The sequence below is a fragment of the Serinus canaria genome, chromosome 2 (genome assembly GCF_022539315.1).
Source record: "Serinus canaria isolate serCan28SL12 chromosome 2, serCan2020, whole genome shotgun sequence".
In the NCBI taxonomy this organism is placed as follows: domain Eukaryota; kingdom Metazoa; phylum Chordata; class Aves; order Passeriformes; family Fringillidae; genus Serinus; species Serinus canaria.
Genome location: NC_066315.1, coordinates 95913329 through 95939771, shown reverse-complemented (window position 1 = coordinate 95939771; position 26443 = coordinate 95913329). Strand labels below are relative to the sequence as shown.

The 26443-nt window shown below is 37.6% G+C and overlaps 1 protein-coding gene across 1 annotated transcript in view; it reads left to right on the top strand.

The window, feature by feature from the left end:
* The window catches only part of DOK6 (docking protein 6), a 239182-nt gene that overhangs the window by 153664 nt on the left and 59075 nt on the right, over positions 1 to 26443 (top strand). Inside the window, exons 5-6 of the mRNA XM_030231203.2 lie at positions 300 to 489; positions 25154 to 25292. Coding sequence (XP_030087063.2) covers positions 300 to 489; positions 25154 to 25292 — 329 coding nt within the window. The remainder of the gene's footprint in view (positions 1 to 299; positions 490 to 25153; positions 25293 to 26443) is intronic.

The following is a 26443-nucleotide window of genomic DNA, read 5'->3' as shown; positions in this document are numbered from 1 at the left end:
AAAAAGGACTTCAGTAAAGTTGCTGCAACATATGTCCAAGAGGACCATGCAGATCATCTGTGAAAGATGTTCCAGACTGCTGCATCATTTGTAAGGGGTACAAAATGAAGATGATTCTCCTCTTAATCCTCTTTTATGCACTAGGACAGCTTCAGTACCAGTGGATTCTCACCTCTGTTAAAGCCAGAAATTTGGTTTTGATTTCTGGATCATCAGAACTAAAGACTTTATTTCTTCTTTTTTTTCCCCCCAGTATAAAATCTTACTTTAACCTGTGATGTCTTTGTGTTTTTTTCCAGAACGATTCAATGTATACCTTATGCCTACACCAAATTTAGACATCTATGGGGAATGTACAATGCAGATCACACATGAAAACATCTATCTCTGGGACATCCACAATGCCAAGGTCAAGCTGGTCATGTGGCCTCTGAGCTCTTTGAGGAGATATGGACGTGACTCAACGTGGTTTACATTTGAGTCTGGAAGGTAAGAGCTAAGGAGATGCAAAAAAGGAATAAATGAGCAGTAGTTTTTTTTTTTTTTTTTTAATAAGCAGTCTGATAAACTAAATATGCCTCTCCTTATAAAGCAAGATAGAAGACATGGCCTCTCCATAGACTTCCCTTTGCTGAATATTACTTTTCAATATATCCAGGCCAGTGTTTGAAATAAACGTTAATATGTCTCATATTAAAAATGAGCTGAAGCTCCCTCTGACTTTTATTTAACTGTGATTGAAATGTCATTCTTAAGGTTTATGAGTCTCACTGTGCTTAAACACTAGTGGGGTGTGATTTGAGTACTTTTGATGTAGAAGAAATTAATTCTGGATCACGGAAAAGGCTCATCACACAAGTATGAATGGAATAACTTCCATTACAGTGGATATTACTCTTTTTGGATGTTCCTGATGACTGATTGCTACCCTAGAGTATAATTGCAAGCAGGAATACAGAGAACATTGTGAACCCATAAAAAGGCTAGCTCTTTTTCCTGCCTGCAGTTTTAATCCTCATTGCCATTTCCATCTTCAGATCAGTTTTTAATTTCCATAGAGTTCTGTTTTGTCTCTCTTTAATGCATTTCATATCTTGCCATTAGGTTCACTGCCTTTTCTGCATTTCTGCACAAAAATAATTCTGCATTTAACTCTCCCTCTGGTAGTGTTTCAACTTGTATTTTCTGGTTCTAGACTATTTTTTTTTTATGGTTTGGCTTGGTTTTTTTTATGGGTCATCATACTCCTTTATGAGGAGCCTGAATTTTCTGAAACAATCTGTGAAATTACAGGTATCTCTACACTCTTGGGTTAGACACACTGTCTTTTCAAAAAAATCTTTATATGCCTTTTGATGTTTCTTTTTTCAGTACTATTAACAAATATTCACAAAAGTACAGTTTGTGATCAGAAACAAAACCATGGGTCACATGGACCCTACTGTCTAAGGGGATAATGGCCAAAATTCCTCTGCCATTTCTATAGCTGAGAGTTACCATTTTACCAGTAATTTGTATATCCAGAATGCTGTCACTAGACCATTTTGATTCTCTGTTAGTTTTCTGTGATGAGTTCACATGAAGACATCACTGGAGTTTTTTATTTAATTTTTTTTTTAACTAGCAAAAGCTGACCCATGTTTCAACTTGATTTCAATGATTAAGCTGAGGGGCTTATTCAAATATACAATTTTAGCATGAATTAGCATTTCAAGCCTCCTACAGTATTTTAATTCCATTTCAAGCCTCCTACAGTATTATAATTCCATGCTAGTATCTGAATATCATCTGCTCCTACAGTCCATGAACCACATGACCTGATGAAAAGTGGATTGTTTTCCTGTGTATTATTATTATGAGATAGCTCTGCCTTTATCTGTCATGCTTTATTGTCTTTGATCTGATTCCTCCCTTTTTGCTTGCTTGGGAGTGCTTTATCTATCTGATTTGAAAATGCATAGAGGTAAAAAAAATAGGGCTAGAGAAAAGTTTGTATCTTCAATAACATCTGAAGGCTATCTAGGGCAATAATAGCACTCATTTTAAAATCTGTTGTTGATTTGCTTGGGGTTTTACTTTATTTTTTAATCAACAAATCATCTTTATCATCTTTCTGAACACGATTTTCTTTGTCCCCTGATCTGCTAGTACCTTAATACAATAAATTCCTGATGCATGTTGTTTTATCAGAAGTGAAGCACTCATCCATGTTTTATGAGAATGTTATGCAGTAAAAGTGTTGTTGCTTTAATTTTTCCCTAAGGCTTAAATATTAAACGTAGGCAATTGCTTTAAAGGAAAAATTTTTGAATAGGTTATGATATTTTAGTGTGTTTTAGCAGATATCCACTATATGTGTATGAGGTTTGCATGAACATTAGAAGCTCAGTTTTATATATTTATATATTTATTTTACATCCTGAGTTTTGGTATTACTTTGGTTGAGAAAACAAATCCCTTCAATAATAAATGGGCATATTCACAAAGAGATACTATGTTAAATAAATTGATCAGAATTAAGCTTTTTGACAAATTTATCTTTTAATAAATATATTGCTTTTCATTTAAATGGAATATGAACTTGGATGTTTAAAACTGAGCTGCTCACTTGTCTAATGAAATGTAATGACTACACAATTTGAAGAATGTCTAAAATATTGGAGGAGTGAACTCAGATTCTTTTAATCTGCCAGATTTTTCTGTTTAGTTTTGCACTGAATTGGAGTAAATATGTGCCTGTGCACTACCTATGCAGTTAGACTTGTCCTTATTTTTTTATTATTTATTGAACCAATGAAAGTAAGTATTCCTTGTTCAGACATTTCCTTAATCTGTCTTTTTGTCTATCCAAACCCTGCTGAGATATGGGGAAAGAACCATTTTGTGTGGCTTTGTTCAATGCTGGATGGAGAGATTCTCATTACCTAAAGTACCTGATTAAGGCTAATCCCATGAAATCTCTTCACCTATTAGAAAACAGCCATTCACAACTCCATTAGGCACTACAATAGCTCTGTGTGGATGAATGCTGTTTATCTAACACAGTAAATGGATCAGAGCACATGAGGTAAGAGCATAGCATTTAGGTTTTTAACATCAAGGCTTTCCAACTAACCAGCCTTGTTCTGGATCTGGGAGTTGTGCTGGGTTTGGAAGGGTTAATGTTCTTCACAGGAGCTGGTACGGGGCTGAGTTTGGGACTTGAGCTGAGCACAGGTTAGTAACCCAGGGATGTTTCAGTTATTGTTGAGCAGAGTTTACACAGAGTTAAGGACTTTTCTGCTCCTCACCCCACCCACCAGCAAACAGGGGGTGCACAAGGAGTTGGGAGGGGACACAGCTGGAACAGCTGACCCCAACTGACCCAAGGGACAATCCTATACTGTATGGCATTGTGCTGAGAATTTAAAGCAGGGGGAAGGAAAAGGAATAGGGGGGACATTTGGAGTGATGGCCTTTGTCTTCCCAAGTCATTGCTATGTGTGGTTGAGAAAAGTTTTCCTGGGAATGGCTGAACACCTGTCTGCCCATGGGAAGTGGTGAATTAATTCCTTGTGACATTTTACATGTGCACAAGGCTTTTACCTATTCCACTGCCTTTCCTCACTTTTACCCTTCCAATTCTCTCCCCCATCCCAGCAAGGGAGTGGGAAAATGGTTGTGTGATACTTTGTTGACAACTGGGATTAAACCACAACAGGCGTTTCAATGTTTAATCATCAATGATTCACAGGATTTCCTTAGTTTATGGATGTATATAATGTGTTCAGACACCTCGTTCTCCTTTTCTGGATATTGGATACATGGGAGGCACTGTGCAGCTGACCTGCATGAGTGCACTTAGTTCTACTCAAACTTTTGGAAGAGCTGCACCCTGTAGATGGGTTAAATTAGTCTTTGGCTGTCTCTGATTTTAAGCCACTGGAACAGGAGGTGTGTCCTTACAGAGCTGCCCACCCTAACTGTCCAGATGAAGTCGCTCTTAATTTGCAGGGGATTGCATTAAGTACGTGCAACCTAAGAAAAGTAGTAAAGCAGCTAGAGGTGAAACATTTCATTGCTCTTATCAGGTGTGAAGACATCTTTTCAGTCTCTTCTCCAAATTACAGGATTCATTTTGCTGATGTTGTAAACCAAACAATCACCTTATTCTAACTAACTAACTAACTAACTAACTAACTAACTAACTAACTAACTAACTAACTAACTAACTAACTAACTAACTAACCCCTTACCATAGTAAAGGCCATAAACAATGTTTAAATTCTGCTCTCTGGTACAAAAGGCAGTTGTCCAAGCTTTCCTTTTAGCAAAACAAGCTGTCTGAGGCATCTTTTTAGGTCCATAAGAGGAGACTCTCAAGAATTCAGAATTGAAACAGAGAGAAAATTAAGCACATATGGACTCCTTGTTCATTTTGAAATGTTTTTTCTTTCACTTTACTGTAATTTTGTCTTTTACATTATTTTCTATGTATGGAAGCTGTCTGGTCAAGTGTATTAACGGGCCAGAAGTATAAAAAAAAAAAAAAAAGAAAAAACTGAAGTCACGTTAAACATGGTGAGAAAATAAGGGGATGGGCTGTGGAAGCTCCAGCCAAAATTTGTCAAATGTTGTGAGTTTCCAGCAGAGATTTTGAGGCAGAAGGGTTTTTTTTCTTGGATTTTTGAGAGCAGAAGGAGCCACAAATCTATTACATACTCTTTTTTCTGAAATACATTTACTTTTACTTTGTAGACAAGATGTTGAAATTTAAACAATTTCAAGTATTTCCAAGTAATTCATGCTGTGCATTCAAAGAGACTCATTGAACCACACTAAACTATTCCTTCTTTATCTGCCTTTGATTTGGTTTTTTTGTTCATCAGAGAAAATTTAGTGAAATATGGTCTTCTCTATCACTTCTGAGATCTGGAATCTGTTGCTTTGGTTAAGAAAAATATTAAGCTCAAGCATTACACATTGGTGACATGAGACTTTCTCAGATTTTTTTCCCAAGACTGATATATTCATTTTCTCTGTGGTACATACACAGATGCTAGGGTTATCTGAAGCAGAAAGTTCACTGTTTCCTTCAGGCACTACATCTGACTGAAATGTTTCATGTGTCTGTCAGTCCTCTGTGATGATTTTTGGTGTTAATATGAAATGTATTAGTCAATTAACCCTTAAAGCTACAAGAAACATGCTCTTCTTTGCTTAAGTGGGAGGAGGCCCCTTCTGCACGTGCCTTGTGAGACAGCTGTCATGGGACTTCATACACTGTTGTACATGTTTGTACCTCCCTGAAGACAAGCCTGCAATTCCTGATTGCTGGTGGATTATCTAAATAGTGGATTAAATTTATCTATCCTGGGTTTACAATAGAATTATAAATCATGTATTTTTAATCATTCTAAATATCATTAAAGTCATAAGCTTGTGATAGAATTTGTGAGTCATTTTGGGTTGAGCAGCAGTATGAGCACTTGAGCAGCTCCAGTAGATAATTTATCATTTCACATAAACATTAGCTCAGAGCTCTCAGCATCCCACAGTTTAAATAGTTAAGTTTGCTAGGATCTTTTCCTTCTTTTACACCTTTTTGATATTTTCAAAAAGCCAAATTACCCATGATATAAATTTTCTGTGGTTTTATGTTTCCTCATGGTCCCTTCACTTCTTTCTCATATCCTTCCCACAAGTGGCATAGAACTCTAAAATCTGGAAATAAAAAACTTTCTTGAAAAAGAAACACTAATCTCTTTTATGTATCCTACCCTGGCTTTTTTCTCAGTAATGATGCAGCTCTAATTTTGGGTAAAGTGGCATTTCTTACCACTGAAAAGGTTTCTTTAGTTCCTGTTCCTTAGCAGTGCCAAGGTTATACTGTAATATGTCGTAATTGTAGTTCCATTCCTACATTTTTCCATTCCAGCTCTCAGTTTGCCTCTTGCCAAATTCCTGACCTGGAATAAGTTCTGTGTTAGTCATTTGATTCCCTTAAACCCTACTTAAAAAGGAGTTGAGTGTTTAACTCATCTACAGGACCCTTACTCTGGTTTTGATCATGGTACCTAATCTAAGAACTGTTTTACTACCAGAAACCAATATAGCTCATTGGAAGTGATTTATAAAGTGCTCATTGCATTCTCTCTCTGCCAAGGCTCCTCTCAGACTGCTCTAGCATTGATAAGTCAGAGCAAGTTCCACCAAAACTCACATAGCAATGAAATTCTTCATCATATAATTGACTATGGGAGGCAGAGAGAAGAAAGGGTTGCATTGTACCTTCTAAAGCATTCTGCTTTTTTTAAACCCTTTTTTTGAAAATTCGCTCTTGATATACAAACCTACAAAAGATTTTCTCCAACTGACAAAGAATACCTGAGCCATTTCACTTCACTGTGAAAGCTAATTTTTTATGTGATAAACAATGACAAAAAAATCTTAAAAAGAAATATATTGAGAGAATTCCCTTTTTTAATTTTAACAAAAATAGATTGAAAAGTCAGCGACTCTTAGGACAGAGCACCAAGCTTCACAGATGACGTTGTGTAGCATAATAATGGATAAATTTATAAATACTAAATTGATAGCAATGAGCACATCACCAGCTAATTAACTCAGCATCAACCAAGCAATTTTCTTATGAATTTGTACTGAGTGAAAGACATGCAGTTAGAAAGGCAATCACCCAAAGTTTGTCCAGCGAACACAGCAGATATGCAGCTCAGAAGGAAAGCCACCATCTCTAAGGTGTCTGTAGAAGTGGGTTATATTTACAGATCACAGAGGGATCAGTGTGAGGTGTCAACTGATCACCAGCTGCCCAGTATAATTTGTTTATTTGAAATGCTGCAAAGGTTTTTAATGGACTCAATAAGAATGGTGTTGTACTTGACTAGTGTATTAGCAGACAGCATGTGAAGTTCCTCCTATGATCTTGGCATAATGTGAATTGTACCTTTCAGCTGAAGTGCCTAATTTGCTTTCTCCCTTCATAACACAGTCACCTCATAGTCAAATTAGGGCTTATTTGAAAATATTTTGAGACCAGCCACCATTTAGCTTTCAGGAGGTTCTACATCCATGTGTAAGCCCAAAAGATTTATTTACTTACCACATTCTAATAGCCTCTTTTTCTTGCCCATGCTCTGCTGTAGGTATGCATTGTTGGATTAATATTCCTGAAGCTGAATATGGCTAACAAGGTTATAGCTGTGTAATGTATGAGTGCCGAAGACGCAGACAAAATAATTCATACATTCTTAATCACATTAGGATTCACTTATTGTTTCCTCTCTGCATTTTAACCTTTGAATTACACAGTCAGCAACAGCCATAATTAATCTCATATAGCAGGTCTGGATAACTTGAAACATCCCAGCAGCAGGTCCTTTTATCTCCAAGAGGCATAATAACCTTTAACTTCTTACCAGAAAATACAGGAGGGCTAAAATAACTCGGATTTGAAACCCAAAACAATTTAGTCAAAAAAAAATTATGTCAAAACTCGAAAGCTTTTAAATAAACAATACTAATAGATTTTGCAATGTTCTTCATTTAATATATAGATACCATTTACAATAAAAGTGTCTGGTTTAAGCACTGAAATACTGTTGCATTTCTCCCCCAGCAAGGCTATTTGCATGAGCTAATTAAAAATGCTGAAACTTGATGCCTAATTATCTGTACAGACAGTGGAAGAGTGTTAAATGCCTCACAAAGAGCAATCCAGAGGGCCACATTTTGCAGGGAGAACCATGTAGCCAGCAAGAATGCTAATCACAAATAAATCCTTTTCTCCAAGGCTTATAAATGTAGGATCATCAGTTGAGGAGGAGGTTTGAAATGCCCATTTCCTAGGGCTGTGTACTGTACCAACATAGAAGGAAGTAATCAGAATGCAAAAGCTAGAATTTGCACAACAAAAGAGCCTTGTTCATGAATATGTAGGAACCTGTGCAAGCCCATGGTTGCACATGCACACGTGGAGCATTGCAGAAGCATAAAGGGGCAGGGTTTCATATGTTTGTGGCCTTCACCGATTGTCAGGAACTCTGGTTCCTCTGCTGGCATGTAGGTTTATTCCAAAGGTCATTTTAGTGTTGAATAGCTGTCTCCTGTATGTCAGATGCAAAAGCAATTGCAGTGGAAGTTTTATTCTTCTCTCAGGCTTGAGTCTTCATTACAATGAAACCACGTTGAGCATAGCTTGGCTGTTGTTCGCTACTCCTGAACTGAGAAAGCTGCTCTAGCAGGCTGGTTTTGGGAGGCTTTGCCTAATATCTGCCTAATTCCCCCTGTTCTTCCAGGCAGTGTTGATTCATTGTACTCAGAAATAATAGCCTCACTTATAAGTAGCAGCTGAGGCCACTTGGTCTGTTCAGCCTTGAGGAAACTGAGGGGAGACCTCCTTGCAGTCTTCAATATCCTCACAATGGGAAGAGAAGGGACAGGTGCAGATCTCTTCACTCTCATGAGCAGCGACAGGACACAAGATGAAACTGAGTCAGGAGAGGATTAGGTTAGATATCATGAGAAGGATTTTCACCTTGAGGGTGCTGAAAGAGGCTCCCCAGGGAAGTGGCCACAGCACCAAGCCTGACAGAGTTCAAGAAGAGCTTGGATAGTGCTCTCAGACACATGGTGTGTCCTGTCCAGGAGATGGACTCTATGATCCTGATGGATCCCTCCCAACTCAGCATATTCTATTATTCTGTAAAATACCTATTGCCATCTTTTTGTTTTGCTTTATTAAGGTGCATTCTGGAAAATGTGGGTACCCAGTAACTTCTTTGCCTCCAAAAGAGGTCAGTAGAGTGTTTTTGACTGTTGCTGTCAGTCACAGATGGATAGCAGTTCCAGAATTACTTCTGTGTTCTGGACACAGTAATTGTGTGAGAGCAGAAATTCTAGCTTAGAAATTTCCACGGTGATTCTTTTTTTTAGTAGCTGTACACTAATTTCATTAGTAAGTTGAATGTCCTTAAGAACACGAGCTTTATGTGCATGTAAGTTATATTTACACATATTTCCCAACATATTTATGGTATATGTGATCTCATGGCACCCAAGGCTGTGTTGGAATGTATCAGTAACTGTGGATGCTACTAACTTTTTTTCTTAATTGGTGCAGGGTTTTTTTTACATTTTTTGCTTTAAAAACCAATAAATAATAACAAAAATAATATTTCCATCTATTGACTAATTAATTATTAATTTCATTCATTATGTCATTGATTAGAAAAAAATCTGCTCTTCCATAAAAAGCTATTGATAATCAAAACCAAGACAATAATATTGAAAAAAGCCACAAATGGAGACAACATTAGTTTGCAAACCAGACAATTTTCTTTGAACTGGTGAATAACTAGGATATTTTCATTAAAACCTTTAAAACGTGGTAAATAATTCTGATAATATATATTCTTCATCACTTCCATACAGCTTCACCATTAGTGAAATCCAAGTTACTTTCTGTCAACTTTTACTACTGAGACAAATACCACACACACAGAGAAATATTTTAATAATGTGTGTAAAGTAATATAAATGTTTTCTTCCCAAAATATGTATATAACTAAATATGAAGACCTGAAAGAACTGTCCAATTGACCATTCTTGATTAATTGTTTTAATTTTATAAGTAGTGCCTGGATACAAATCCATGTGCTAAATTTCAAGGGTTTTTATCACACAGCACTTTGCTAAGGAGAAAACAAGGCTAATAATTGAAAACCATGTCACAACCCTCCGAGCATTACCATATTTTATACCCCCCCCTTCAAGTCTTTTATTGCAACTAAATGTCCTCTCACTCTAATTTAAATTAACTAAAGAACTATTAAAATATTGTCACATAGGGGAGATGGAGAGCACTTTACAGGCAGTGCCTACTCAGTAGCATTCTGGAAAAATCAGGCTATTTGGTCCCACTGGCTCCTTTAATCTTCCACTTACCAAAGGAAGGTTTGCCCCTTAGCCCCTGTAGAGGAAATGCTATTAGCTGCTGTGTCCCTCTTAATGGTTCTTCTTTGCTATCACAGTAAGTTATTACTATTATTGCACTATTAATAATGCTGTACTCTGTGGAGTGTGATTTATTTCTGCTGTGAGTGGTCATTTGTCACATATTTTCTAAAAAGCTTCCATCTTATTAGAAAGAGGGGAGGGAGAAGTAGCATCTAATGGAATCTCTCAATCTCGGCTGCTCCAAACATCATTTGATCTTTCTGACTTTTTGGAAGAGAACTCAGTCAGTGCTATAATTCACTGAAATCTTTCATCTACTTGATTATCCTGTCAGTGGCCAAAAAGTCAAACATAACATTGTATTCGCATGGCTTGCTTGAACCAGTATATCTAAGCAAATTTTCCCATTTCTTTACTGTTTTTTTAATAATTCTCTGTCCAACTTGAAAAATATCCCCTCTTTAAAATGATACTTTAAATGGTTCCTGGTACACTTTCTGAAAACAACATTTTGAGATGAATGACAGGAGGGATTTTATTTACCTGAAATGGCTGAAATTTCATCATGTTGATTATAAAGGTAAATAGAAATCATCATCACTTATTGCAGTTTTTAGTATGCAATGCTTAAAAACTCAAAAACATTTGAAACTGCTTTACCATGAGTATCATTCAGGTTCAGGAATGGGATTAAGGGCAGAAAACTATATAGTCTTGGGAATGATTCAGTGGAAAACCCTGAAGTTCTTTCAGATGAGCCAACCCTTTATTTAATAATAGGAAGGCTGGATCATGTGTATCTCTGCTCATATAAGAGCGCTGCCACTTCCACTAGAGAACAAAGAGCAACAGCAGTGATCCAAACCAACCTCTGAGTTGGTCCTGACCCTGGCAGGAGTGTGCTGAAGCTGGTTGCCAACACAAAGCAGCAAGTGGACCAGCTGGCTGGGACCAAGAGAAACTGAAGAGATTGGTGAAAATGGAAGGGAAAGTTTGTGGGGGTGGTGCAACAGAATGGTCTAAGCACGTGGAATAGGAAATGGGAGTGTGGTAATTAAATACAAATGGGCTGGTAAGACAGAACTTGAAAGGAAGAACTTCCTAAAAAATCCAGAAGGTAGCTGGGTTTGGAAATGTGTATCATTTAAGGAGCAGTATGAAATCACAAAGTGGGGAAGATATGAGCACAAGTAGCCAGAATACATTGTCCAGGATAAGTGTTTGTCATTAGCAGATGTTGACAAAACAACCTCAAATACTTCATTCCACAGGTACTTTGCCTTTTTCACCAGATGCTTCTTTAAGGCCCATGAGACCAATTTCTCAGAGAGGACAGGGAAAAAAAAGAAAAAAAAAAGTATGATTAGCTCTCAGCTTTAGAAGCACAGATGAAATGGAGGACAGCCAAGAAAAAGTGTTCTGTGCATGTGGAAGTAGTGTCAAAAGCTGGTAAAAGGCACCATCAGTGAAATAAAAGCAGAAATGGCAATATACAAAAAAATTAAAATGTATATTAGCATTCATCTGGAGACTAAGATTCTGTCTATGATATAAAGAATACCTATAATATAAATGTTCCAGATTGACAAAATGTAGAAATACTGTAAAAGACTTTTCCAGTGTAAAAGACTTTTCCAAGGATATTCAAAGTGGTTTTAATGGCATATGTGGAATAGCCACAAACATACCCTTGCTATTATGTGTAAGGGTCCGGGAAAGGCAAGGCCACCTTTTGCTACAAAAGAACCACAAATATACATTGTGTATCATCCTGCACATCAGGGATTTTTAATCCTTCTCTTTTGCCCCCAGTACTGATTTCTGCTTGGGTAACTGTATATAAATTTTTGGTGAAGCAGTAGGCATTGCATCTATAGTTCATGAGGTTTTTAAACCTGGCATACAGGATTGTAGGCAGAAGGGATTGGCACATTCCAGTGCTCTGAGCAGTTCCATGTTATAAATTTCTTATAAAAGTATTGCTAAGTCAGTGTAGAACACTAGAAGCCCAAACTCTGGAATATTGAACTAGACAAGTAAACTCCAGTGTAAAAGAAGCTTGTTAGTTTTTGGTTTTTTTTTTGTTCACAGCAAAGGATGATTGCTTTTTTCATTTTGCTTTCAAACAATGCCCCGGGTTCCCTGGGCAGAGAGCAGGCATGCTGTGCTTAAAACTTTTATGCATTAAACAAGATGGATTTCATACTTTTAGATTTTACTATCCCAAATTTGTTTTTCAGTCTTTGTTTTTCTTTTTTTCTGGCAGACTTGTTAAGGTGCATTTCTTGTCAATTAACAGTACCTCGGTGCTCTGCAGAGAACTGGTCTGAGGGAATATTCAACAGTGGCATTTGAACACAATGACCACAGTTCTCACCATTCTTGATTAAACCTCTTCAGTTTAAGCAAAATCCTCACTAAAGATAGCATAAAATATGTCTTTATACAATACATCATCAGTATTTCACACAGGATTCATAGTAGATACCACAAAAAGAATCTAATCAGCATAACTGCTTGATACTAATCATGTGGACATGCACTTTTATCAAAATTTCAGAAAATGCCCATTGCATTCCATGAAATTTTATAAAGGAGATATTATACGTGGTACTATAGGAAAATATGTAGGGAGCTCAATTATGTAACTATAAACTGTAAATAATGCTTTCTGCTTTTTTATTTTCATCCTTTTATACTCTTTCCCATCCTTTTCCAGTATGATCTAAGCTCTGTGATTATTTGTGATGATTTTCTTTTGCAGGACTATCTTCTTCCATTTCTTTGTTTCTACACCTCTTATCCACTTATACCTTTTCCTTCCACTAACCTGTGTGATTGTAACAAGTCCCTCTTTTTATGGAATGAAATTTTATGTAACTGTTTGGAGGATATGAAATATTTTGAGGATTCTCAAGATGTTATCATGCCGCCACGTACCTGAACACAAACTAAAATTGATTTTAGCTATCAGGCTAATGAGAAAACCTTACAGAGGGTTTTTCCTCTGCTGGAAAGGACTAGCACAAGAATGTCTTATACACAATCAAACTTGGAGTCAGAGATGCCAGGTGAATGCAGTGGGAGTGTTTGATCCATAACAGAATTGCTGCTGTTTGCAATTGAGAGAACAGGGAAAATCTGTCTACTTCACTTCTGCCTGGCTTGTGTCAAAGAGGAAAAGTTACAGCAAGTGGGAGTGAAGTCATGTTTCCTCACTAAATTAAATACCACACATAGCAAGTCGGTGCAACTTCAGTGAATTTTTAGTTTGTGGTGGGGGTTGTACATTCTCTGTGATTACTTTTTGATGTTATTGCACACTCAGTTTCCCACTGAAGGCGTTATTTGACCACTAGTGTCAGTGTAGATGTCTAGCTAAAGTTCAGGCCAGAACCACAGCCTTCAGCCAAGATCTTCAATTCTAATTCAGTGGCTGACAGGTATAGCTTTGGGGTTTTTTAAACAAATCTCTGCCTTGTCTCACACCTGGCACTATTGCCTATCCCTGGGGCCACTGCTGTTGGAGTTAACCTACCACTTCTGAGATTAGTATTGATGAGTCCTTGGATGTCATTAGCATATGTTAATTACTCATTAGTGTATGTACATAGCATGGTGAGTGGACAGCCATGTGTGCCCATGATATTTGCATTTGACTTTCTGAAAATTCCTCTATGGCCACGATGGTCAAAGCAGTATCTTTCACACCTTGAAGGTGGACTGACGTTGAGAGAAGTCAGCAGTGCTTAAATCCCCACCACAATAAAATCACAATGTGCTGAAAGTTTCAGAGAAATGACTGACCATAAATGCTTTAATGGATGAAATCACTCTTGATGGTGCATTTAAATGGGGAAGTGGTGGGAGGAACACTTGAAATGCTTATTTTGAAGTACTCAAAAAACTCAGCATAGAATGCTCAGGGTGCTCCTTTCATCATTTCTTCACACTTTTTGTGTCCCACTTTTGAAATGAGAGAATGCAGCATTCATTCTTCATAAACTGGGGAAATTGATGTTTCGGATGCACGTTAAAATTATGCCTGTGACTACTTCATCTCTTTTGCCTGTCTTTGTGTCTCTAAGTGTGGCTCTGTATTAGTTCCTTCATAATTTTTACTTCTATTTTTCTGCTATTATTCATCAATCAAAAACATTAATTGCATTAGTTCATTCCTGTTCAGCCCTCCAGAAATTTTTATTTCTCTCCTTATGTGGATGCACTTTGATCAGGAAATACCTACTTTGCATGACAGCTGTTAGAATAAAATGGCACAAACACAGCATCTGCCTGTGTCACAGAAGGGACAGTTTGTTTCCAATATCATTCAATGCACAGATAAAAGGTCAGTGAGATATTATAGAACAAGTGCACTTGTAGATGATTTCAGATTCTTGGTATCTTACTTATAGGTATGTGCAGATGCAAAACTGGGGATTATTACAGAATTGGAATTCCAGGATCACAGAATGAGTGAAGTTGGAGGTGACCACCTTTTTCTAACTTTAAGTTGACCATCATCAGATATTCCAAATATTATGTGCAGGGTCACAGCTTCTAAATATCTCAAGTCTTTCAAAGATGAAATAAAATTAACATATATACCTGTACAAATTCAATCCTTGGCTGTTACTGTTCTAACATCTGTTAACTGGCAAATGTCTTCTTAAAACAGCAGTTCCTTTCTGAGAAAGGATTGAGGTAACTCCAGAATTATATCTCATTGTGTTCAGAATTAATGCAGACTCTAGGGAGTATCATCTGACAGAATTTCCATCGCCAGCACCCTGAGCAAGGAATAGTCCTGAAGATAACAGTCCTGGAGGGCTCTAAAAGAAAAAATAAAAAGGGAGAAAATAAAGATCTTGGGTCACTAAGTTTTATTGCTTTTCTTATAGCAAGTAGTGATGTGCTGCCACAGGGCTCTTGTACCATTACACTATCATTTATTTTAACCAGTAATGGTCTTATTTGGGTTTTATATTTAACATTTTATATTTGTCAAAGTCAACAGTATTAATGTAGATTAAATGCTGTTTCCCCTGTGTACTGCTCCTAAAGACACAGAAAGAAACTGAACAGCATTGTTTCTGGGATATTTGTCTTTGTTGGGGAATAATAGCTCTTAACAGGATTGCAGAAGTCCTGTAGAAATATCTGTACTTGCATATGACCCCAGATTCCAGCACTGGGAACTTGGATCTTTCTTGTTCAAAAGTGAGATGAAAAATAATAGCCAAACCATGATGAGTGAAAAGGTTTAGTCGGACAAATTTAGCTTATGGTAGTCTTTGCAAACTCTTTACAGACCAACGTTTTACATTGGTGTGTTGTACAGCCAGCAATAACTGCTCCTTCTGTACTAAAATGAAAATAGTAATTTATGAGTTCTTGGTTTATCTTTCACAAAGCTGGTAAGAATAGATGCTAGTCCAGTAGTTAAATAGTATTAATTAACAGTGTTAAATAGTATTTCATCATTACCAACAAAACCTTAGCTCTTCAAATTAACAGAGTTAATTATCTAACAGCATTTTCATGTCTGTTCTATTACATAAACTGTGAAAAATGCAAATGTGTTGTGTATTTAAGAACATGTCAAAAATTTTCTTTATTATCCTCTCTTTGTTTTTTTATGTGACTTTTTCTTTAAAGAAAATGTTGCAGTGTCAAAAGTCTCCATAAAGTGGGTTATTTTATATATACATATGCATTAATTACATGCACTGATTTCTTAAATAATATGAACTGAATACTAATGCAAGAAGATAATTTGCATGTACAACTTTGAATATTTCTTACTTAGAAGTGATGGAAGCACAAAGAGCATAGTTCAGTTGCCCCCATCAAAGCATCTAGGTCATACTTTATGAAAGTAGTCCACAAAGCAGGAAGAGACAAAAAATGTAGTTATGGTAAATTATTTGGTTTCTACTTCTTAGACTCCAAGGTATTGCTTCTAGTAGTTAGGAACAATGTCTTGGGTATTGGATGCATTGGGTTTGTGTGACAAGGCTTTGGTAGCAAGGGGACTACAGAGGGGGCAGCCAGAAGCTTCCCCCATGTCTGACAGAGCCAGTGCCAGGCAGCTCCAAGGACAACCCTCTGGAAGGTATCTGTGCCAGAGCAGTTTGTGAAAGACTGCAGCCTGTGGGACAGACTTATGTAGCATAAGGTCATGGAGGATTGTCTCCTGTGGGAGGGATCCCATGCTGGAGAAAGGAAAGAGTTTAAGGAGTCCTCCCCTGAGGAGGAGGGGAGGGGCAGAAACAATGAATGGACAGCTGTCTCCTTTTCCCATGCCCCTGTGCCATTGGAGGGAAGAAGGTAGAGAATCAGGAATAAAATTAAGCCCAGGAAAGAAGAAGGAATAGGTGGATGATATTCTTAAGATTCAGGTTAACTTCCCATTATCCTGTTTTGATTTGATTGGCAATAAATTCAAATACTCTCCCCAAGCTGAGTCTGTTTTGATGTGACAGGAACTCTCCCTGTCCTTATCTCAGCTCAGACACCTTACCTCATATTTTCTCTCCCCTGTCCAGCTGAGAAGTGATAGAGCAGCCTTGGTGGACACCTGGCTTTACACCATAGCTTAGTTTCTAGGAGATAGAAAACAGAGCCTCTGCACAGCATGTTTGCTATTACATATGGACATATTTCATAATTGCACGTCAGTCTCCACATTCCACCCATTATGCATGATTTTGAGTCCAGTTTGCTGCTTTTTATACTGTAACCAGCACAGAGAGTTATTTACTATCTTTGACTCTTCAGCACTAGCTAATTTTATTCTGCTATATCAAAGTAATTAATATAAACAAGAACATCTTAATGATAAGAGTATGGATGGCTTGGTAGCAACCAAATAAAAGTTGTCTGAAATAAGCCCCTATAGAATCCTCCTTCTTATCAAAACTGAAACTCAGGAAAAAAACTAAAGTATATATTCTTCCTCTGTGTCCTATGATAGACAGAGGTAAACCCTGTGGAAATGAAATAGAGGTTTATAGTGCTGGTGGACAATCATTGATGCAGTCCAGACAAAGTAACAGCCCACTTTCTGCACTTCCATGAAGCAAAAAGTGGAAATATCTGGCATGCAGAAATGGGTTGGTAACCCTCGTATGCCCCAGTGGTCTAAAAGTGCTATCACATGGGGCATCACAGAGACAGTGGCTGTAGAGGCAGCACAGTCAAGGAAAGAAAAAGTATCCCAAGAGGCATAATTACCACCAGTACTGTAGAGAAATGTGTCCTATGTGTCCTTTAAACAAAGAAAAACGTTTTCATGAGAAAATTTTTGTTTCTGGTATATTATAGGACTTAATGGTTTCTGGTTTAGGCAGAAAAATAAATAATCTTATAATGAGAAAATACTATTCGCTCACAAATTGAGACCCCCTATAAGTCTCCCTAAAAAAGAGAAAATTTTTAGGGTATCACATCTCTGCTCAGAAAGGCTAGCAGAGTATTCATCAGACTAGCACATAAGATTTTTGTTACCATGGCTGCATATAGGCTCTTTAAAAGATTTGCAACTCGGAATGCATTAAGATCCTCTAGGTAATATTAGAGAAGGACTGCTGGATTCCTCTGAGTGGTGGAGTTCCACCTACCTGGCAGCAAATCATCATCAATCATTTCCACTCCATCTGTGAATGTTTTCCTTCTCAGAATTGCAAAATGTTTCTATAAATGGCCTTAGTAGGAAAGCTACACTGATAGTGTGGAGATCCCTTAGTGCATTTAGTTGAAAACACTGTGGATGACTCAAGAAGCACGAGATCTGACCTTGAACAAATCTTCGGGGCTAAGCTCCATGATCAAGTTACTGAGCCGTATCAGAGGTGTGATAATATTCAAACTTCCCTCTATTAACTCAGGCCAAATTCTAAGATATTCAGGCATATTCAGGAGCAGTGTAAAGTTTCCCACCTCAGTTTAAGTGCAAAAACATGACAATAAGTGTCATGGTGGAATGTCTATGGCTGCAATTAGTAGATGGCATACATAATTGTTTTTTCTTGTTGTAGATTCTTGCTGGTAAATAACCATGATGAAGGGGGGCAGGCAGACACCTCGTATATCAGAACAGTTTCATGATTTGTTTCTCAGATCATAAAATTTTCAGGTTATCCTTTTGACATTCCAGATAAAACTCTAAAATCCCGACAGTGAGGCATGGCAGTTTAACTCTTTATTCCCTTAGGGAATGTGTAACAGAGCACACTCAGATTCTCTGTTTACTGCTTCTGGGTGTTGCACTTTGCACCATTTCTGTGCTTCCCCTTGGTGATCTTCATTTCCCAAACACAGATTTTTCACAGGAACTATTTCCCTGCTTTCACCACACTTGTCCCAGCTTTGGGTCTTTCTGACCATGTCTGCAGCCAAACTTGCATACCTGGATCATTTAATAGAAAATGTACACTTTGTGCACATTTTCTATTATTTTTTTTTCTCTCTGCTTCCCCCATAGAACTTTCCTGGGTCCCATACATATTCTGTTTATGAAGATACCTTTTTTCCTTATGGATTCCCCCTGCCAAGTATCCTTTTTTTGCCTTTTTGATAGTAAGTTAGAAATTTTTATAAGGATTTCCTTTTTTCTGCCTTTGTTTTTCTATCCTTTCAACATAGAAGCCGACTTACCATTTCATAACAACATGCATAGTTTATTTTTCAGTTGTCTTGATAAACATTCCTAGGCATAAAGGGAGCTTTTTATCTAGATATGCTCTTGCCACAAAGAATTTATTTGCTTTCCTTACTTTTTTTGTTTTGTTTCGTTTTCTCAGAAAAGACCAACTTTGGCAGGAAGCAAGCTAGCATGTGTTGAAGGCTGGAATGAGCAAAGAATTTGGACCCTCAGGGAAGCTTTGTATTCATTTTATAGTGAGGTCTGCTGCTTAGCTGGCCTGTCTTTAGTGTATGCTGTGTGTATCGTCCTTGCACACAAAGAAGAAACAGGATTTCTGTCAAAATGGCTTAGCTCAAGTTAAGATAACAACAAACAAGGAAAGAACAAAAGTTAGATATCCACAAGAGAGATAGTGTTTGTGTGTCTCCACTGATAATCTAATTAAATTGGAGGCAAAATTGCTAGTTTCCACCACTTTTTAAAAAATCAAAGCTGTAGCAACACAAGAAATAAGTGTCTGAGTTCAGAGTTAGATAGTGCATACCAATTAGTTCTTTTTCATGACTGACAGCCACAGCTTCAAGGGTTTAAAGAAAGGCTGGCTTTTATTTATTACTCATCTTGGAAGTGACAGGGCTGGTCCCATATGTGCCATCTGACTGGCTTCTTTGACATACAGAAAATGAGCATTACCTAGCTAAGCACTTGTGAGGTGGATCAAGGCAGAGCTCAGAGGTCCTGATCAGTGGAGTAGAGCCCAGCTGGAGGCCTGCAGGCAGTGGCATTCCCCAGGGATCAATACTGGGACTAGCCTGATTCAGCTTGTTTGTCAATGACCTGGGCGAATGGAGAGAATGCACCCCCAGCAAGTTTGATGATGATGATGATGATGATGATGATGATGATGATGATGATGATGATGATGATGATGATGATGATACAAAACTGGGGGAGTGGCTGATACAGCTGGAGGCTCTGCTGCCATTAAGTGGGACCTTGATAGGCTGGAGAGCTGGGTGGAGAGAAACTAAGTGAGGTTCAACAAGGGCAAGAGCCGGGTCCTGCACCTGGGCAGGAACAACCCCAAGAGGCAGTGCAGGTGGGGGCTGACCTGCTGGAGAGCAGCTCTGCAGAGAAGGACCTGGGAGTCCTGCTGGGTGACAAGCTGGCCAGGAGCCAGCAGTGCCACTGTGGCCAGGAGGGCCAGTGGGACCCTGGGGGGCACTGGGGAGAGCGTGGCCAGCAGGCTGAGGGAGCTGATCCTTCCCCCCTGCTCAGCCCTAGCCAGGGCACATCTGGAGTGCTGTGTCCAGTTCTGGCTCCTCAGCACAAGAAAGACAAGGAGCTACTGGAGAGGGTCCAGCAGAGGCCACAGAGATGATCTGGGGTCTGGAGCATTTCTCATATGAGGAGAGACTGTGGGAGCTGGGCCTGCTCAGTCTGGAGAAGAGAAGAATGAGAGGCATTCTCATCAATACATATAAGCTTCTCTAAGGTGGGTGCCAAGAGCATGGTGCCAGGCTCTTTTCAGGGCTGCCCAGTAACAGGACAAGGAGCAAAGTGCCATAAACTGAAACACAGAAAGTTTCACCTCAGCATGAAGAAAAACTTTACATTGAGTCTGGCAGAGAACTGGAAAAGGCTGCCCAAGGAGGTCATGGAGTCTCTGTCTCTGGAGACATTTAAAACTCACCAGGACAAGTTCCTGTGTTACCTACTCTCGGTGCCTTGGAAGGGTTAATTGGTGGAGATGATTTCCAGAGGTCCCGTCCAATTCTAAGAATTCTGTGATTCTGCGATTTTATGAACTTAATTTTTGGGCCTTGAAGTGTCTGAGTAAACAGCTCCACTCTTTTAATGAAACCATTTTTCAAACTCTAGCTGTGTAGTATGCAACAACAATTACATCCAGTTTGGTACTGGACATTACGTACTCATGATCTGTTCTCATTTGAGAATTTAAAGTCTATTTCTATTTCAAGAACTGGAAATGCTAAAGTAAGATAGTTATTTATTACCTAATAGTTATTAATATTTATCGTTATTTGTAGTAATTAGTTATTAATAGTAAACTTTTTTATTATGTATTTTCAGTTTCTATTGGAGGATATTAGCTCTTTTTAGTTATTTGTATGTAATTTGATACACTTTTGAGTATATAAATCAGCCATGTTTTGTTTAATCTTGAATTATTTGTTGATAAAAAGAAATCATTAAAATTCATTAAAAATTAAATGTAGATATATGAAGAGCTAAAGTTTTTTCTACTTAAAATTGTAAGCTATCTCTTATTTTTAAACTAGTGAATAATTTTTCTGGGCATTTCAGTTTTCATTCAACATTTTTTTTTGTGGAAATAGGTTTTACCTCTAGTGGAAATAGTGAAGCTGATATGTCAAATTCTTGTCTTCTCATGCAGTTGTTGAATACTGCACTGTTCAACTTTTAAGATATTTCACCAGTGACGTGACAGCATGAACTCCTATCTGGGAAAAAAGTACTTTTTACAAATGGTGGTCAATTTATAAATTCCCTTCCCTTTTTGAAGGGAGTTCTACATAGTTTATATACTGTATTGATTCTTATCTAAAAGGCAGAAATTGCATAGTGAGCAAAGGCAGTGGGAAACCTTTGTATGAATTTAGGACATGTTGAAAAATGTCTGGCAATAGTGGTGGGAAATCTCAATGAGTTGAACAGAAATTCTGCCTTCAATGAAAGCAAGAACTTTCACTGCTGATCTCTGAATCCAGCTTGTCCTAGGCCAAAAGCTGAGCTCCCACATCCCTCTCTATTCTCTCTCCTGGTTCTTGAGCCAGATCTGCTGATGGTGATAGCTGTGAAAAGCTGCTGCAGTATTTAAATAGTTTTAAAATTTGCAATTATTTGCAGAACTGTTTAGCTAGTGGTTTCTCTGTCTGTCCAGTTATATCATTCTGTAATAATGTATGAAAAAAAAAAAGCACATTCCTATTTCAGTAAAAGCACTTCATACATTTTAATGCATTGATTCCTTAAATATCTTAAAGCATAGGTTAATGACATCTCTGTTTCAAAGTTGAAAAACACAGAAATAGATCGGCATTTTTCAAGCACCCGCAGACTTCAAGCATCTCATAAAAAAAATGGAAGTATACAAAATCAGTGACATTTTTCTGACAGTCAAGGTCATACCAAGTTGGTAGGACTGCATTGCTTAACTGCAATAGTACCAGGAAAAAGGAGTCCCAGACCTTTGTCCTGCCTTTTCTCAAAAGTGATTTTAAGGCATGTAAAGTTATGAAAATGATATTAAATTGGCAACTGAGCAACCATGTATGCTTTGAAGATAGAGAAATTAACAAGACATTAGCTAGGCTAAACCTCCTAAACTGGAGCTTTATAGGGACAGTTATCTGACATCTAGAAGGGCCATAGAAATAACAGCTTTTTGTCCTACTGACTTTGTTTGGACTAGAAATAGAACAAGACAAGTCTTGTTTCAGCTCATGGGCTTATCTGTTCCTGTTGGCCAGATATGTAAAGGTTTTGCTTTTACGGCAAAACCCTTAAGCTTCAGAGAACACCCTTTCCCTGTCCCCATCTTCTTCATTCTTAGGAGCACTTCAATTTTAGTCTATGTTTCCTTGTTGCAGAAAGACTGAACCTAACCCTAATGAGGGTAATCATCTTGGTTTATAACTAGAATAGACTAGAACAGAAAAATAGATGGGACTAGACTGGACTAGACTAGACAAGAAGGTACAAACTCAGATTTTCACTTTCCTTCAGAGTAATGGAACGGTGCTCTGAGGAGATGAACAGGAAAACCTTACTATGGCAAAAGGATTCATCTCCTTGGGAGACAGATTAATTAGAAGTTTAAATGGAAGAAAGAAAGTTTTATGCTAACAATTTCTGCTGCTTTCACTTGGTTCAGATGAGCCAAGTAACAGCTACTTAATTCTTCGGGGCATTAAGTCCTATTAAACTTCAAGTCTAGCTAGGGGAATTCAGCACTTTAAAAAATGATGCCCACAATTCTCCTTCACCTGCAATTTTGAGCAGCTGTGTGCAGACCATCCATCACTGGCCAGGGAAGCCCTCACGGGGAGGCTGGTGGCAATGGCTTTCCAACCCTGGTGTGACACGTCCAGCACAGCTGAGGCTGGGATGCAGGGCAGTGTGCTGTACAGGGGGACAGACCCTGTTCTGGCAGGCACTGGGGGTGGTGGTGAAAACATGCAGCTAAGTCCGTCAATGTTAATCATGCCCCATTGCCTGTTTTTCCCCCACTTCCTTGTTTTTATCTCTGTAGGATTTTTTCATCCTCTGAAACCAACAAAAAGATCATATTTTCCTTCAGTTTCTGAAACCCCATCCTTTTTCCCAGACTTTCCATTTCACGCTGTTTGAATTTTATTAAGATCTCTTTACACAAAAGCAGAGTACTGGCTATATGATGCCCTGAGGGATCTGAAAGGCTGTTGCCATAATGTCACAAAACTCTAGGGACATTTTATTTCCACCAGAAGCTCTTTGGAGGACTCTGTCTAAGGATATAATATGTCTTAAATGTTTACAGCAGGGATCTTGATCTCCATTGGAATTTAATACTAAAAGCTCTTTTTTAAATCTCTTAATTAGCTCATCACATTAACACTGATTAAATAATACCTATCTATAAAATGGATTTTATTTTTATTTTTCAATGAAAAAAAATGGTATTATTCCAGAATTATGGATAATATTGTTAATCATGTATTCTTAAGACTGCGAATTTTGTTTTTAATACCTCAGTTGATCACATGAAAGTATTTTCACCAGGTATTTTCCAGAAACACCTCTGTTTACTGTTTCTGCCTCCAATACTTTCTGTTCTTCCCAAACACAGACATGCAAAAATTCTTTGTACAAGGCTCACGGTATCATGTCTCCTCCAGTGAACAGGACAAGATTTTGTAAGTGTTAATCAGGGTTTTTTTTCACTGGTCAACCTTGAAATCAGAAGCAACTGCTTAATTCTCAGCCCTCCCTTATATAGCACAACAGCCCTATTCAGATAACTTTTTAAATGAAATTGCTTAGGAAGCCGAATCCTAATTTGACAAAATGATAAGTCTCATGAAAAAAAGTATTGTCTTTTCAAAAAGCTGCAGTATAATTGTGTGTGGGCATGTAATATACTAGGACATTTATTTAAATCATTATTTAATTAAAATATTATAGATCTGTATGTTCATTTGATGGGAAATTTTTTTGGTAAAATTTAATGCATGAATAATCATACAGAATATGGGATGCAAATTCTAAAGATAGCATTTAAAAACCTGTTTGAATGTTGAACTATTTGGGACACATTTTTCTATTTTTATTTTTTTAATTCTGTAAGTTTTGGGCTTTGTGAGACCATGCTGAGGGTGCTGGGATATTAACAAAATTTGATTTCCTTAAAAATGATGTAAACAACCAAAACAATAAAGGAATCTGATGTTTTAAGGCAAATCAAAATCTCTCTATTGTTGATGCATGTTATGCATCAGTTACTCAAGTCAACATTTTTCTGCCACAGATAACTGAAAATCTTGACAGGAGGTATAAGAACAAATAAAAAGGATTTTTGAAATTCCATTTCTGAAACTGCAAGTAGTCTATAAAAACTATGTAAATCAGATACTGATAATATAATGGAACTACAAATATAAATACATTGCATTGCACCACTGGTTAACAGCATGTACATCCTCCAAATAATGGTCACACAACAATCTAACATCATTTCTTATTCCTATTTCCTGTATTTCCCAGACCTTTTGGTGGTTGTATTTACTATGCACCACTCTTCTTTCTCCGAACAATGCTGCACTGATATCACAGATAAGGATAACAGCAGTTGCTCCCTCAAAAGAAGAAAGAAAATTTTATTTCTGGAGGGTTTTTTTTTCATTATTTAATCTTCTTTCACAACTGTTCTTATTCTCAAATGGACTGAATGGCTTTTGTGATTACCAGGATAACTTTGGATGCTGCCTCACATAAATATACTGACAGAGGTAGTAATAATTTAACCCTTTTAAGGCTGTCTTTCTAGACATCATCTTTGTAGTGATTAACCATAATGGCATTTTTAGTTGGTCAGTGTTCTCTTAAAATATCAGCTTTCCGAAGTCACAGTGTACTACGTATTTCTGGCATCAATTGGTTAAAATAATTAAATTTAGCTCCCACTTACTGGTGCAGACATTTGCAAAAAAATTTGGAAAAAATGACAGAAATAACTGACTCTATTACCTCAAGTTTTTATTCCATGCTAAAGCTTCTTTTTCCCTATCCAGATGATGATTAAAACTGAATTTAAAAAATATGCTAATGAAGTTCTGCCCATCTCTTGGAATATATTTTTCTCCGATGCTAAAAATAACTGCAGATGTTTGGTGTTTGGAATTTCAGAGCTTAACTACATCTCTAAAGTTGGCATTTGCTACTGTAAGGGATGCACTTTTTATAATAGTTAGATAAAAATGACACAATACTCATTTTTTTTCTTTCCGTTCTTAACTCTCCCTGCAGGATGTGTGACACAGGAGAAGGGCTGTTCACCTTTCAAACACGAGAAGGAGAAATGATATATCAGAAGGTCCATTCTGCAACACTGGCAATAGCTGAGCAGCATGAAAGATTAATGATGGAAATGGAGCAGAAGGCAAGGGTAAGGTCCTTCTACCAAAAGTCTTTAAACTTATAAAAATTGGTAAGAAACCAAAGTCAGTGGATTCAGCAGTAATGATAGTATCAGCTCTGTGGCTAAGACAAAACAGTTTCAGATTTATGTATTTCATGGTTAGGGATCCTTGGTGTGTTCTGTACAATGATCTTTTGTAGGTGTTTTTTTGGATCAGGGGATACCATTAGGCAAGAGATCCATGGTCACCTTCTCTGAAATTGGGGCTTTGTTACTCAAGGATTAAACCTTTAGCTGTTGTGTTGACTACTGATGAATGAGTTTTAATTGCTCCTCATGGCCTCACAGGTAGAAAAAATCCTAGTATAAACACTTCTAGGGGACAGCAGACATTTTTTGTTTTTTCTTAACCCCTGAAAGAAATTATTTTATAATTTCTATGTTATAAGTAGCAAAGTGGTTGAGTTCAGTAGGGCTATTTTATTATTTTGTGGTCAAAATTGCCAGTTTGCACAAGTTGTGTTTTAGTGGTTATTATGGAAAAAATTGTTCTTTTAAGACAGCAAGAAAAAAGCTTTCTGTGTTTGCTTAGAAGTAGAAATGGTCTTTAATGGTTGCTCTGGGAAATTGACTTTTAGGCCAGGGAACCTACTCTGCATGTTTTCCTTCTGAGATGACCATGAGTCTCTGCATATCTTCTTCCAAAGACAGACATTTCAGGTTGTGACATTTCCTTCTTTTCCTCATCCACACTGCCCATGCCTCCAGTCAGGCAAACATGACTTATATGGATCTATCCCCCACATTCCACCAGTGCCAAAATCCCTTTCTTACTCTGCTGAGACCAAGGCTCTCGCAAGGAGCAATCTAAGACCCCCAGTGCTCAACTTGTCTTAATTACTCCTCAGAGAAGTCAGGGAACCGATCAGAGAATGTTAAGGGATGGAAGTGGACCTTAAAGATCATCTACTTCACCCAAATTCACCCACTGTGGGCAGAGACACAATTTTCCCTATTCATTGAAAAGTAAACTAGAAAAAGACTTAGATTTCCATGTCAAAAGTCTGCTGTGTTGAATGTTCTTCTCAGACTTTCTGTGTCTGTTAGGAGAACCTGAACTGGGAAGCCATAAAAAAGGTCTGGTTTTGGTGCTTTATGAAAAAAGAAGATGGATTTTT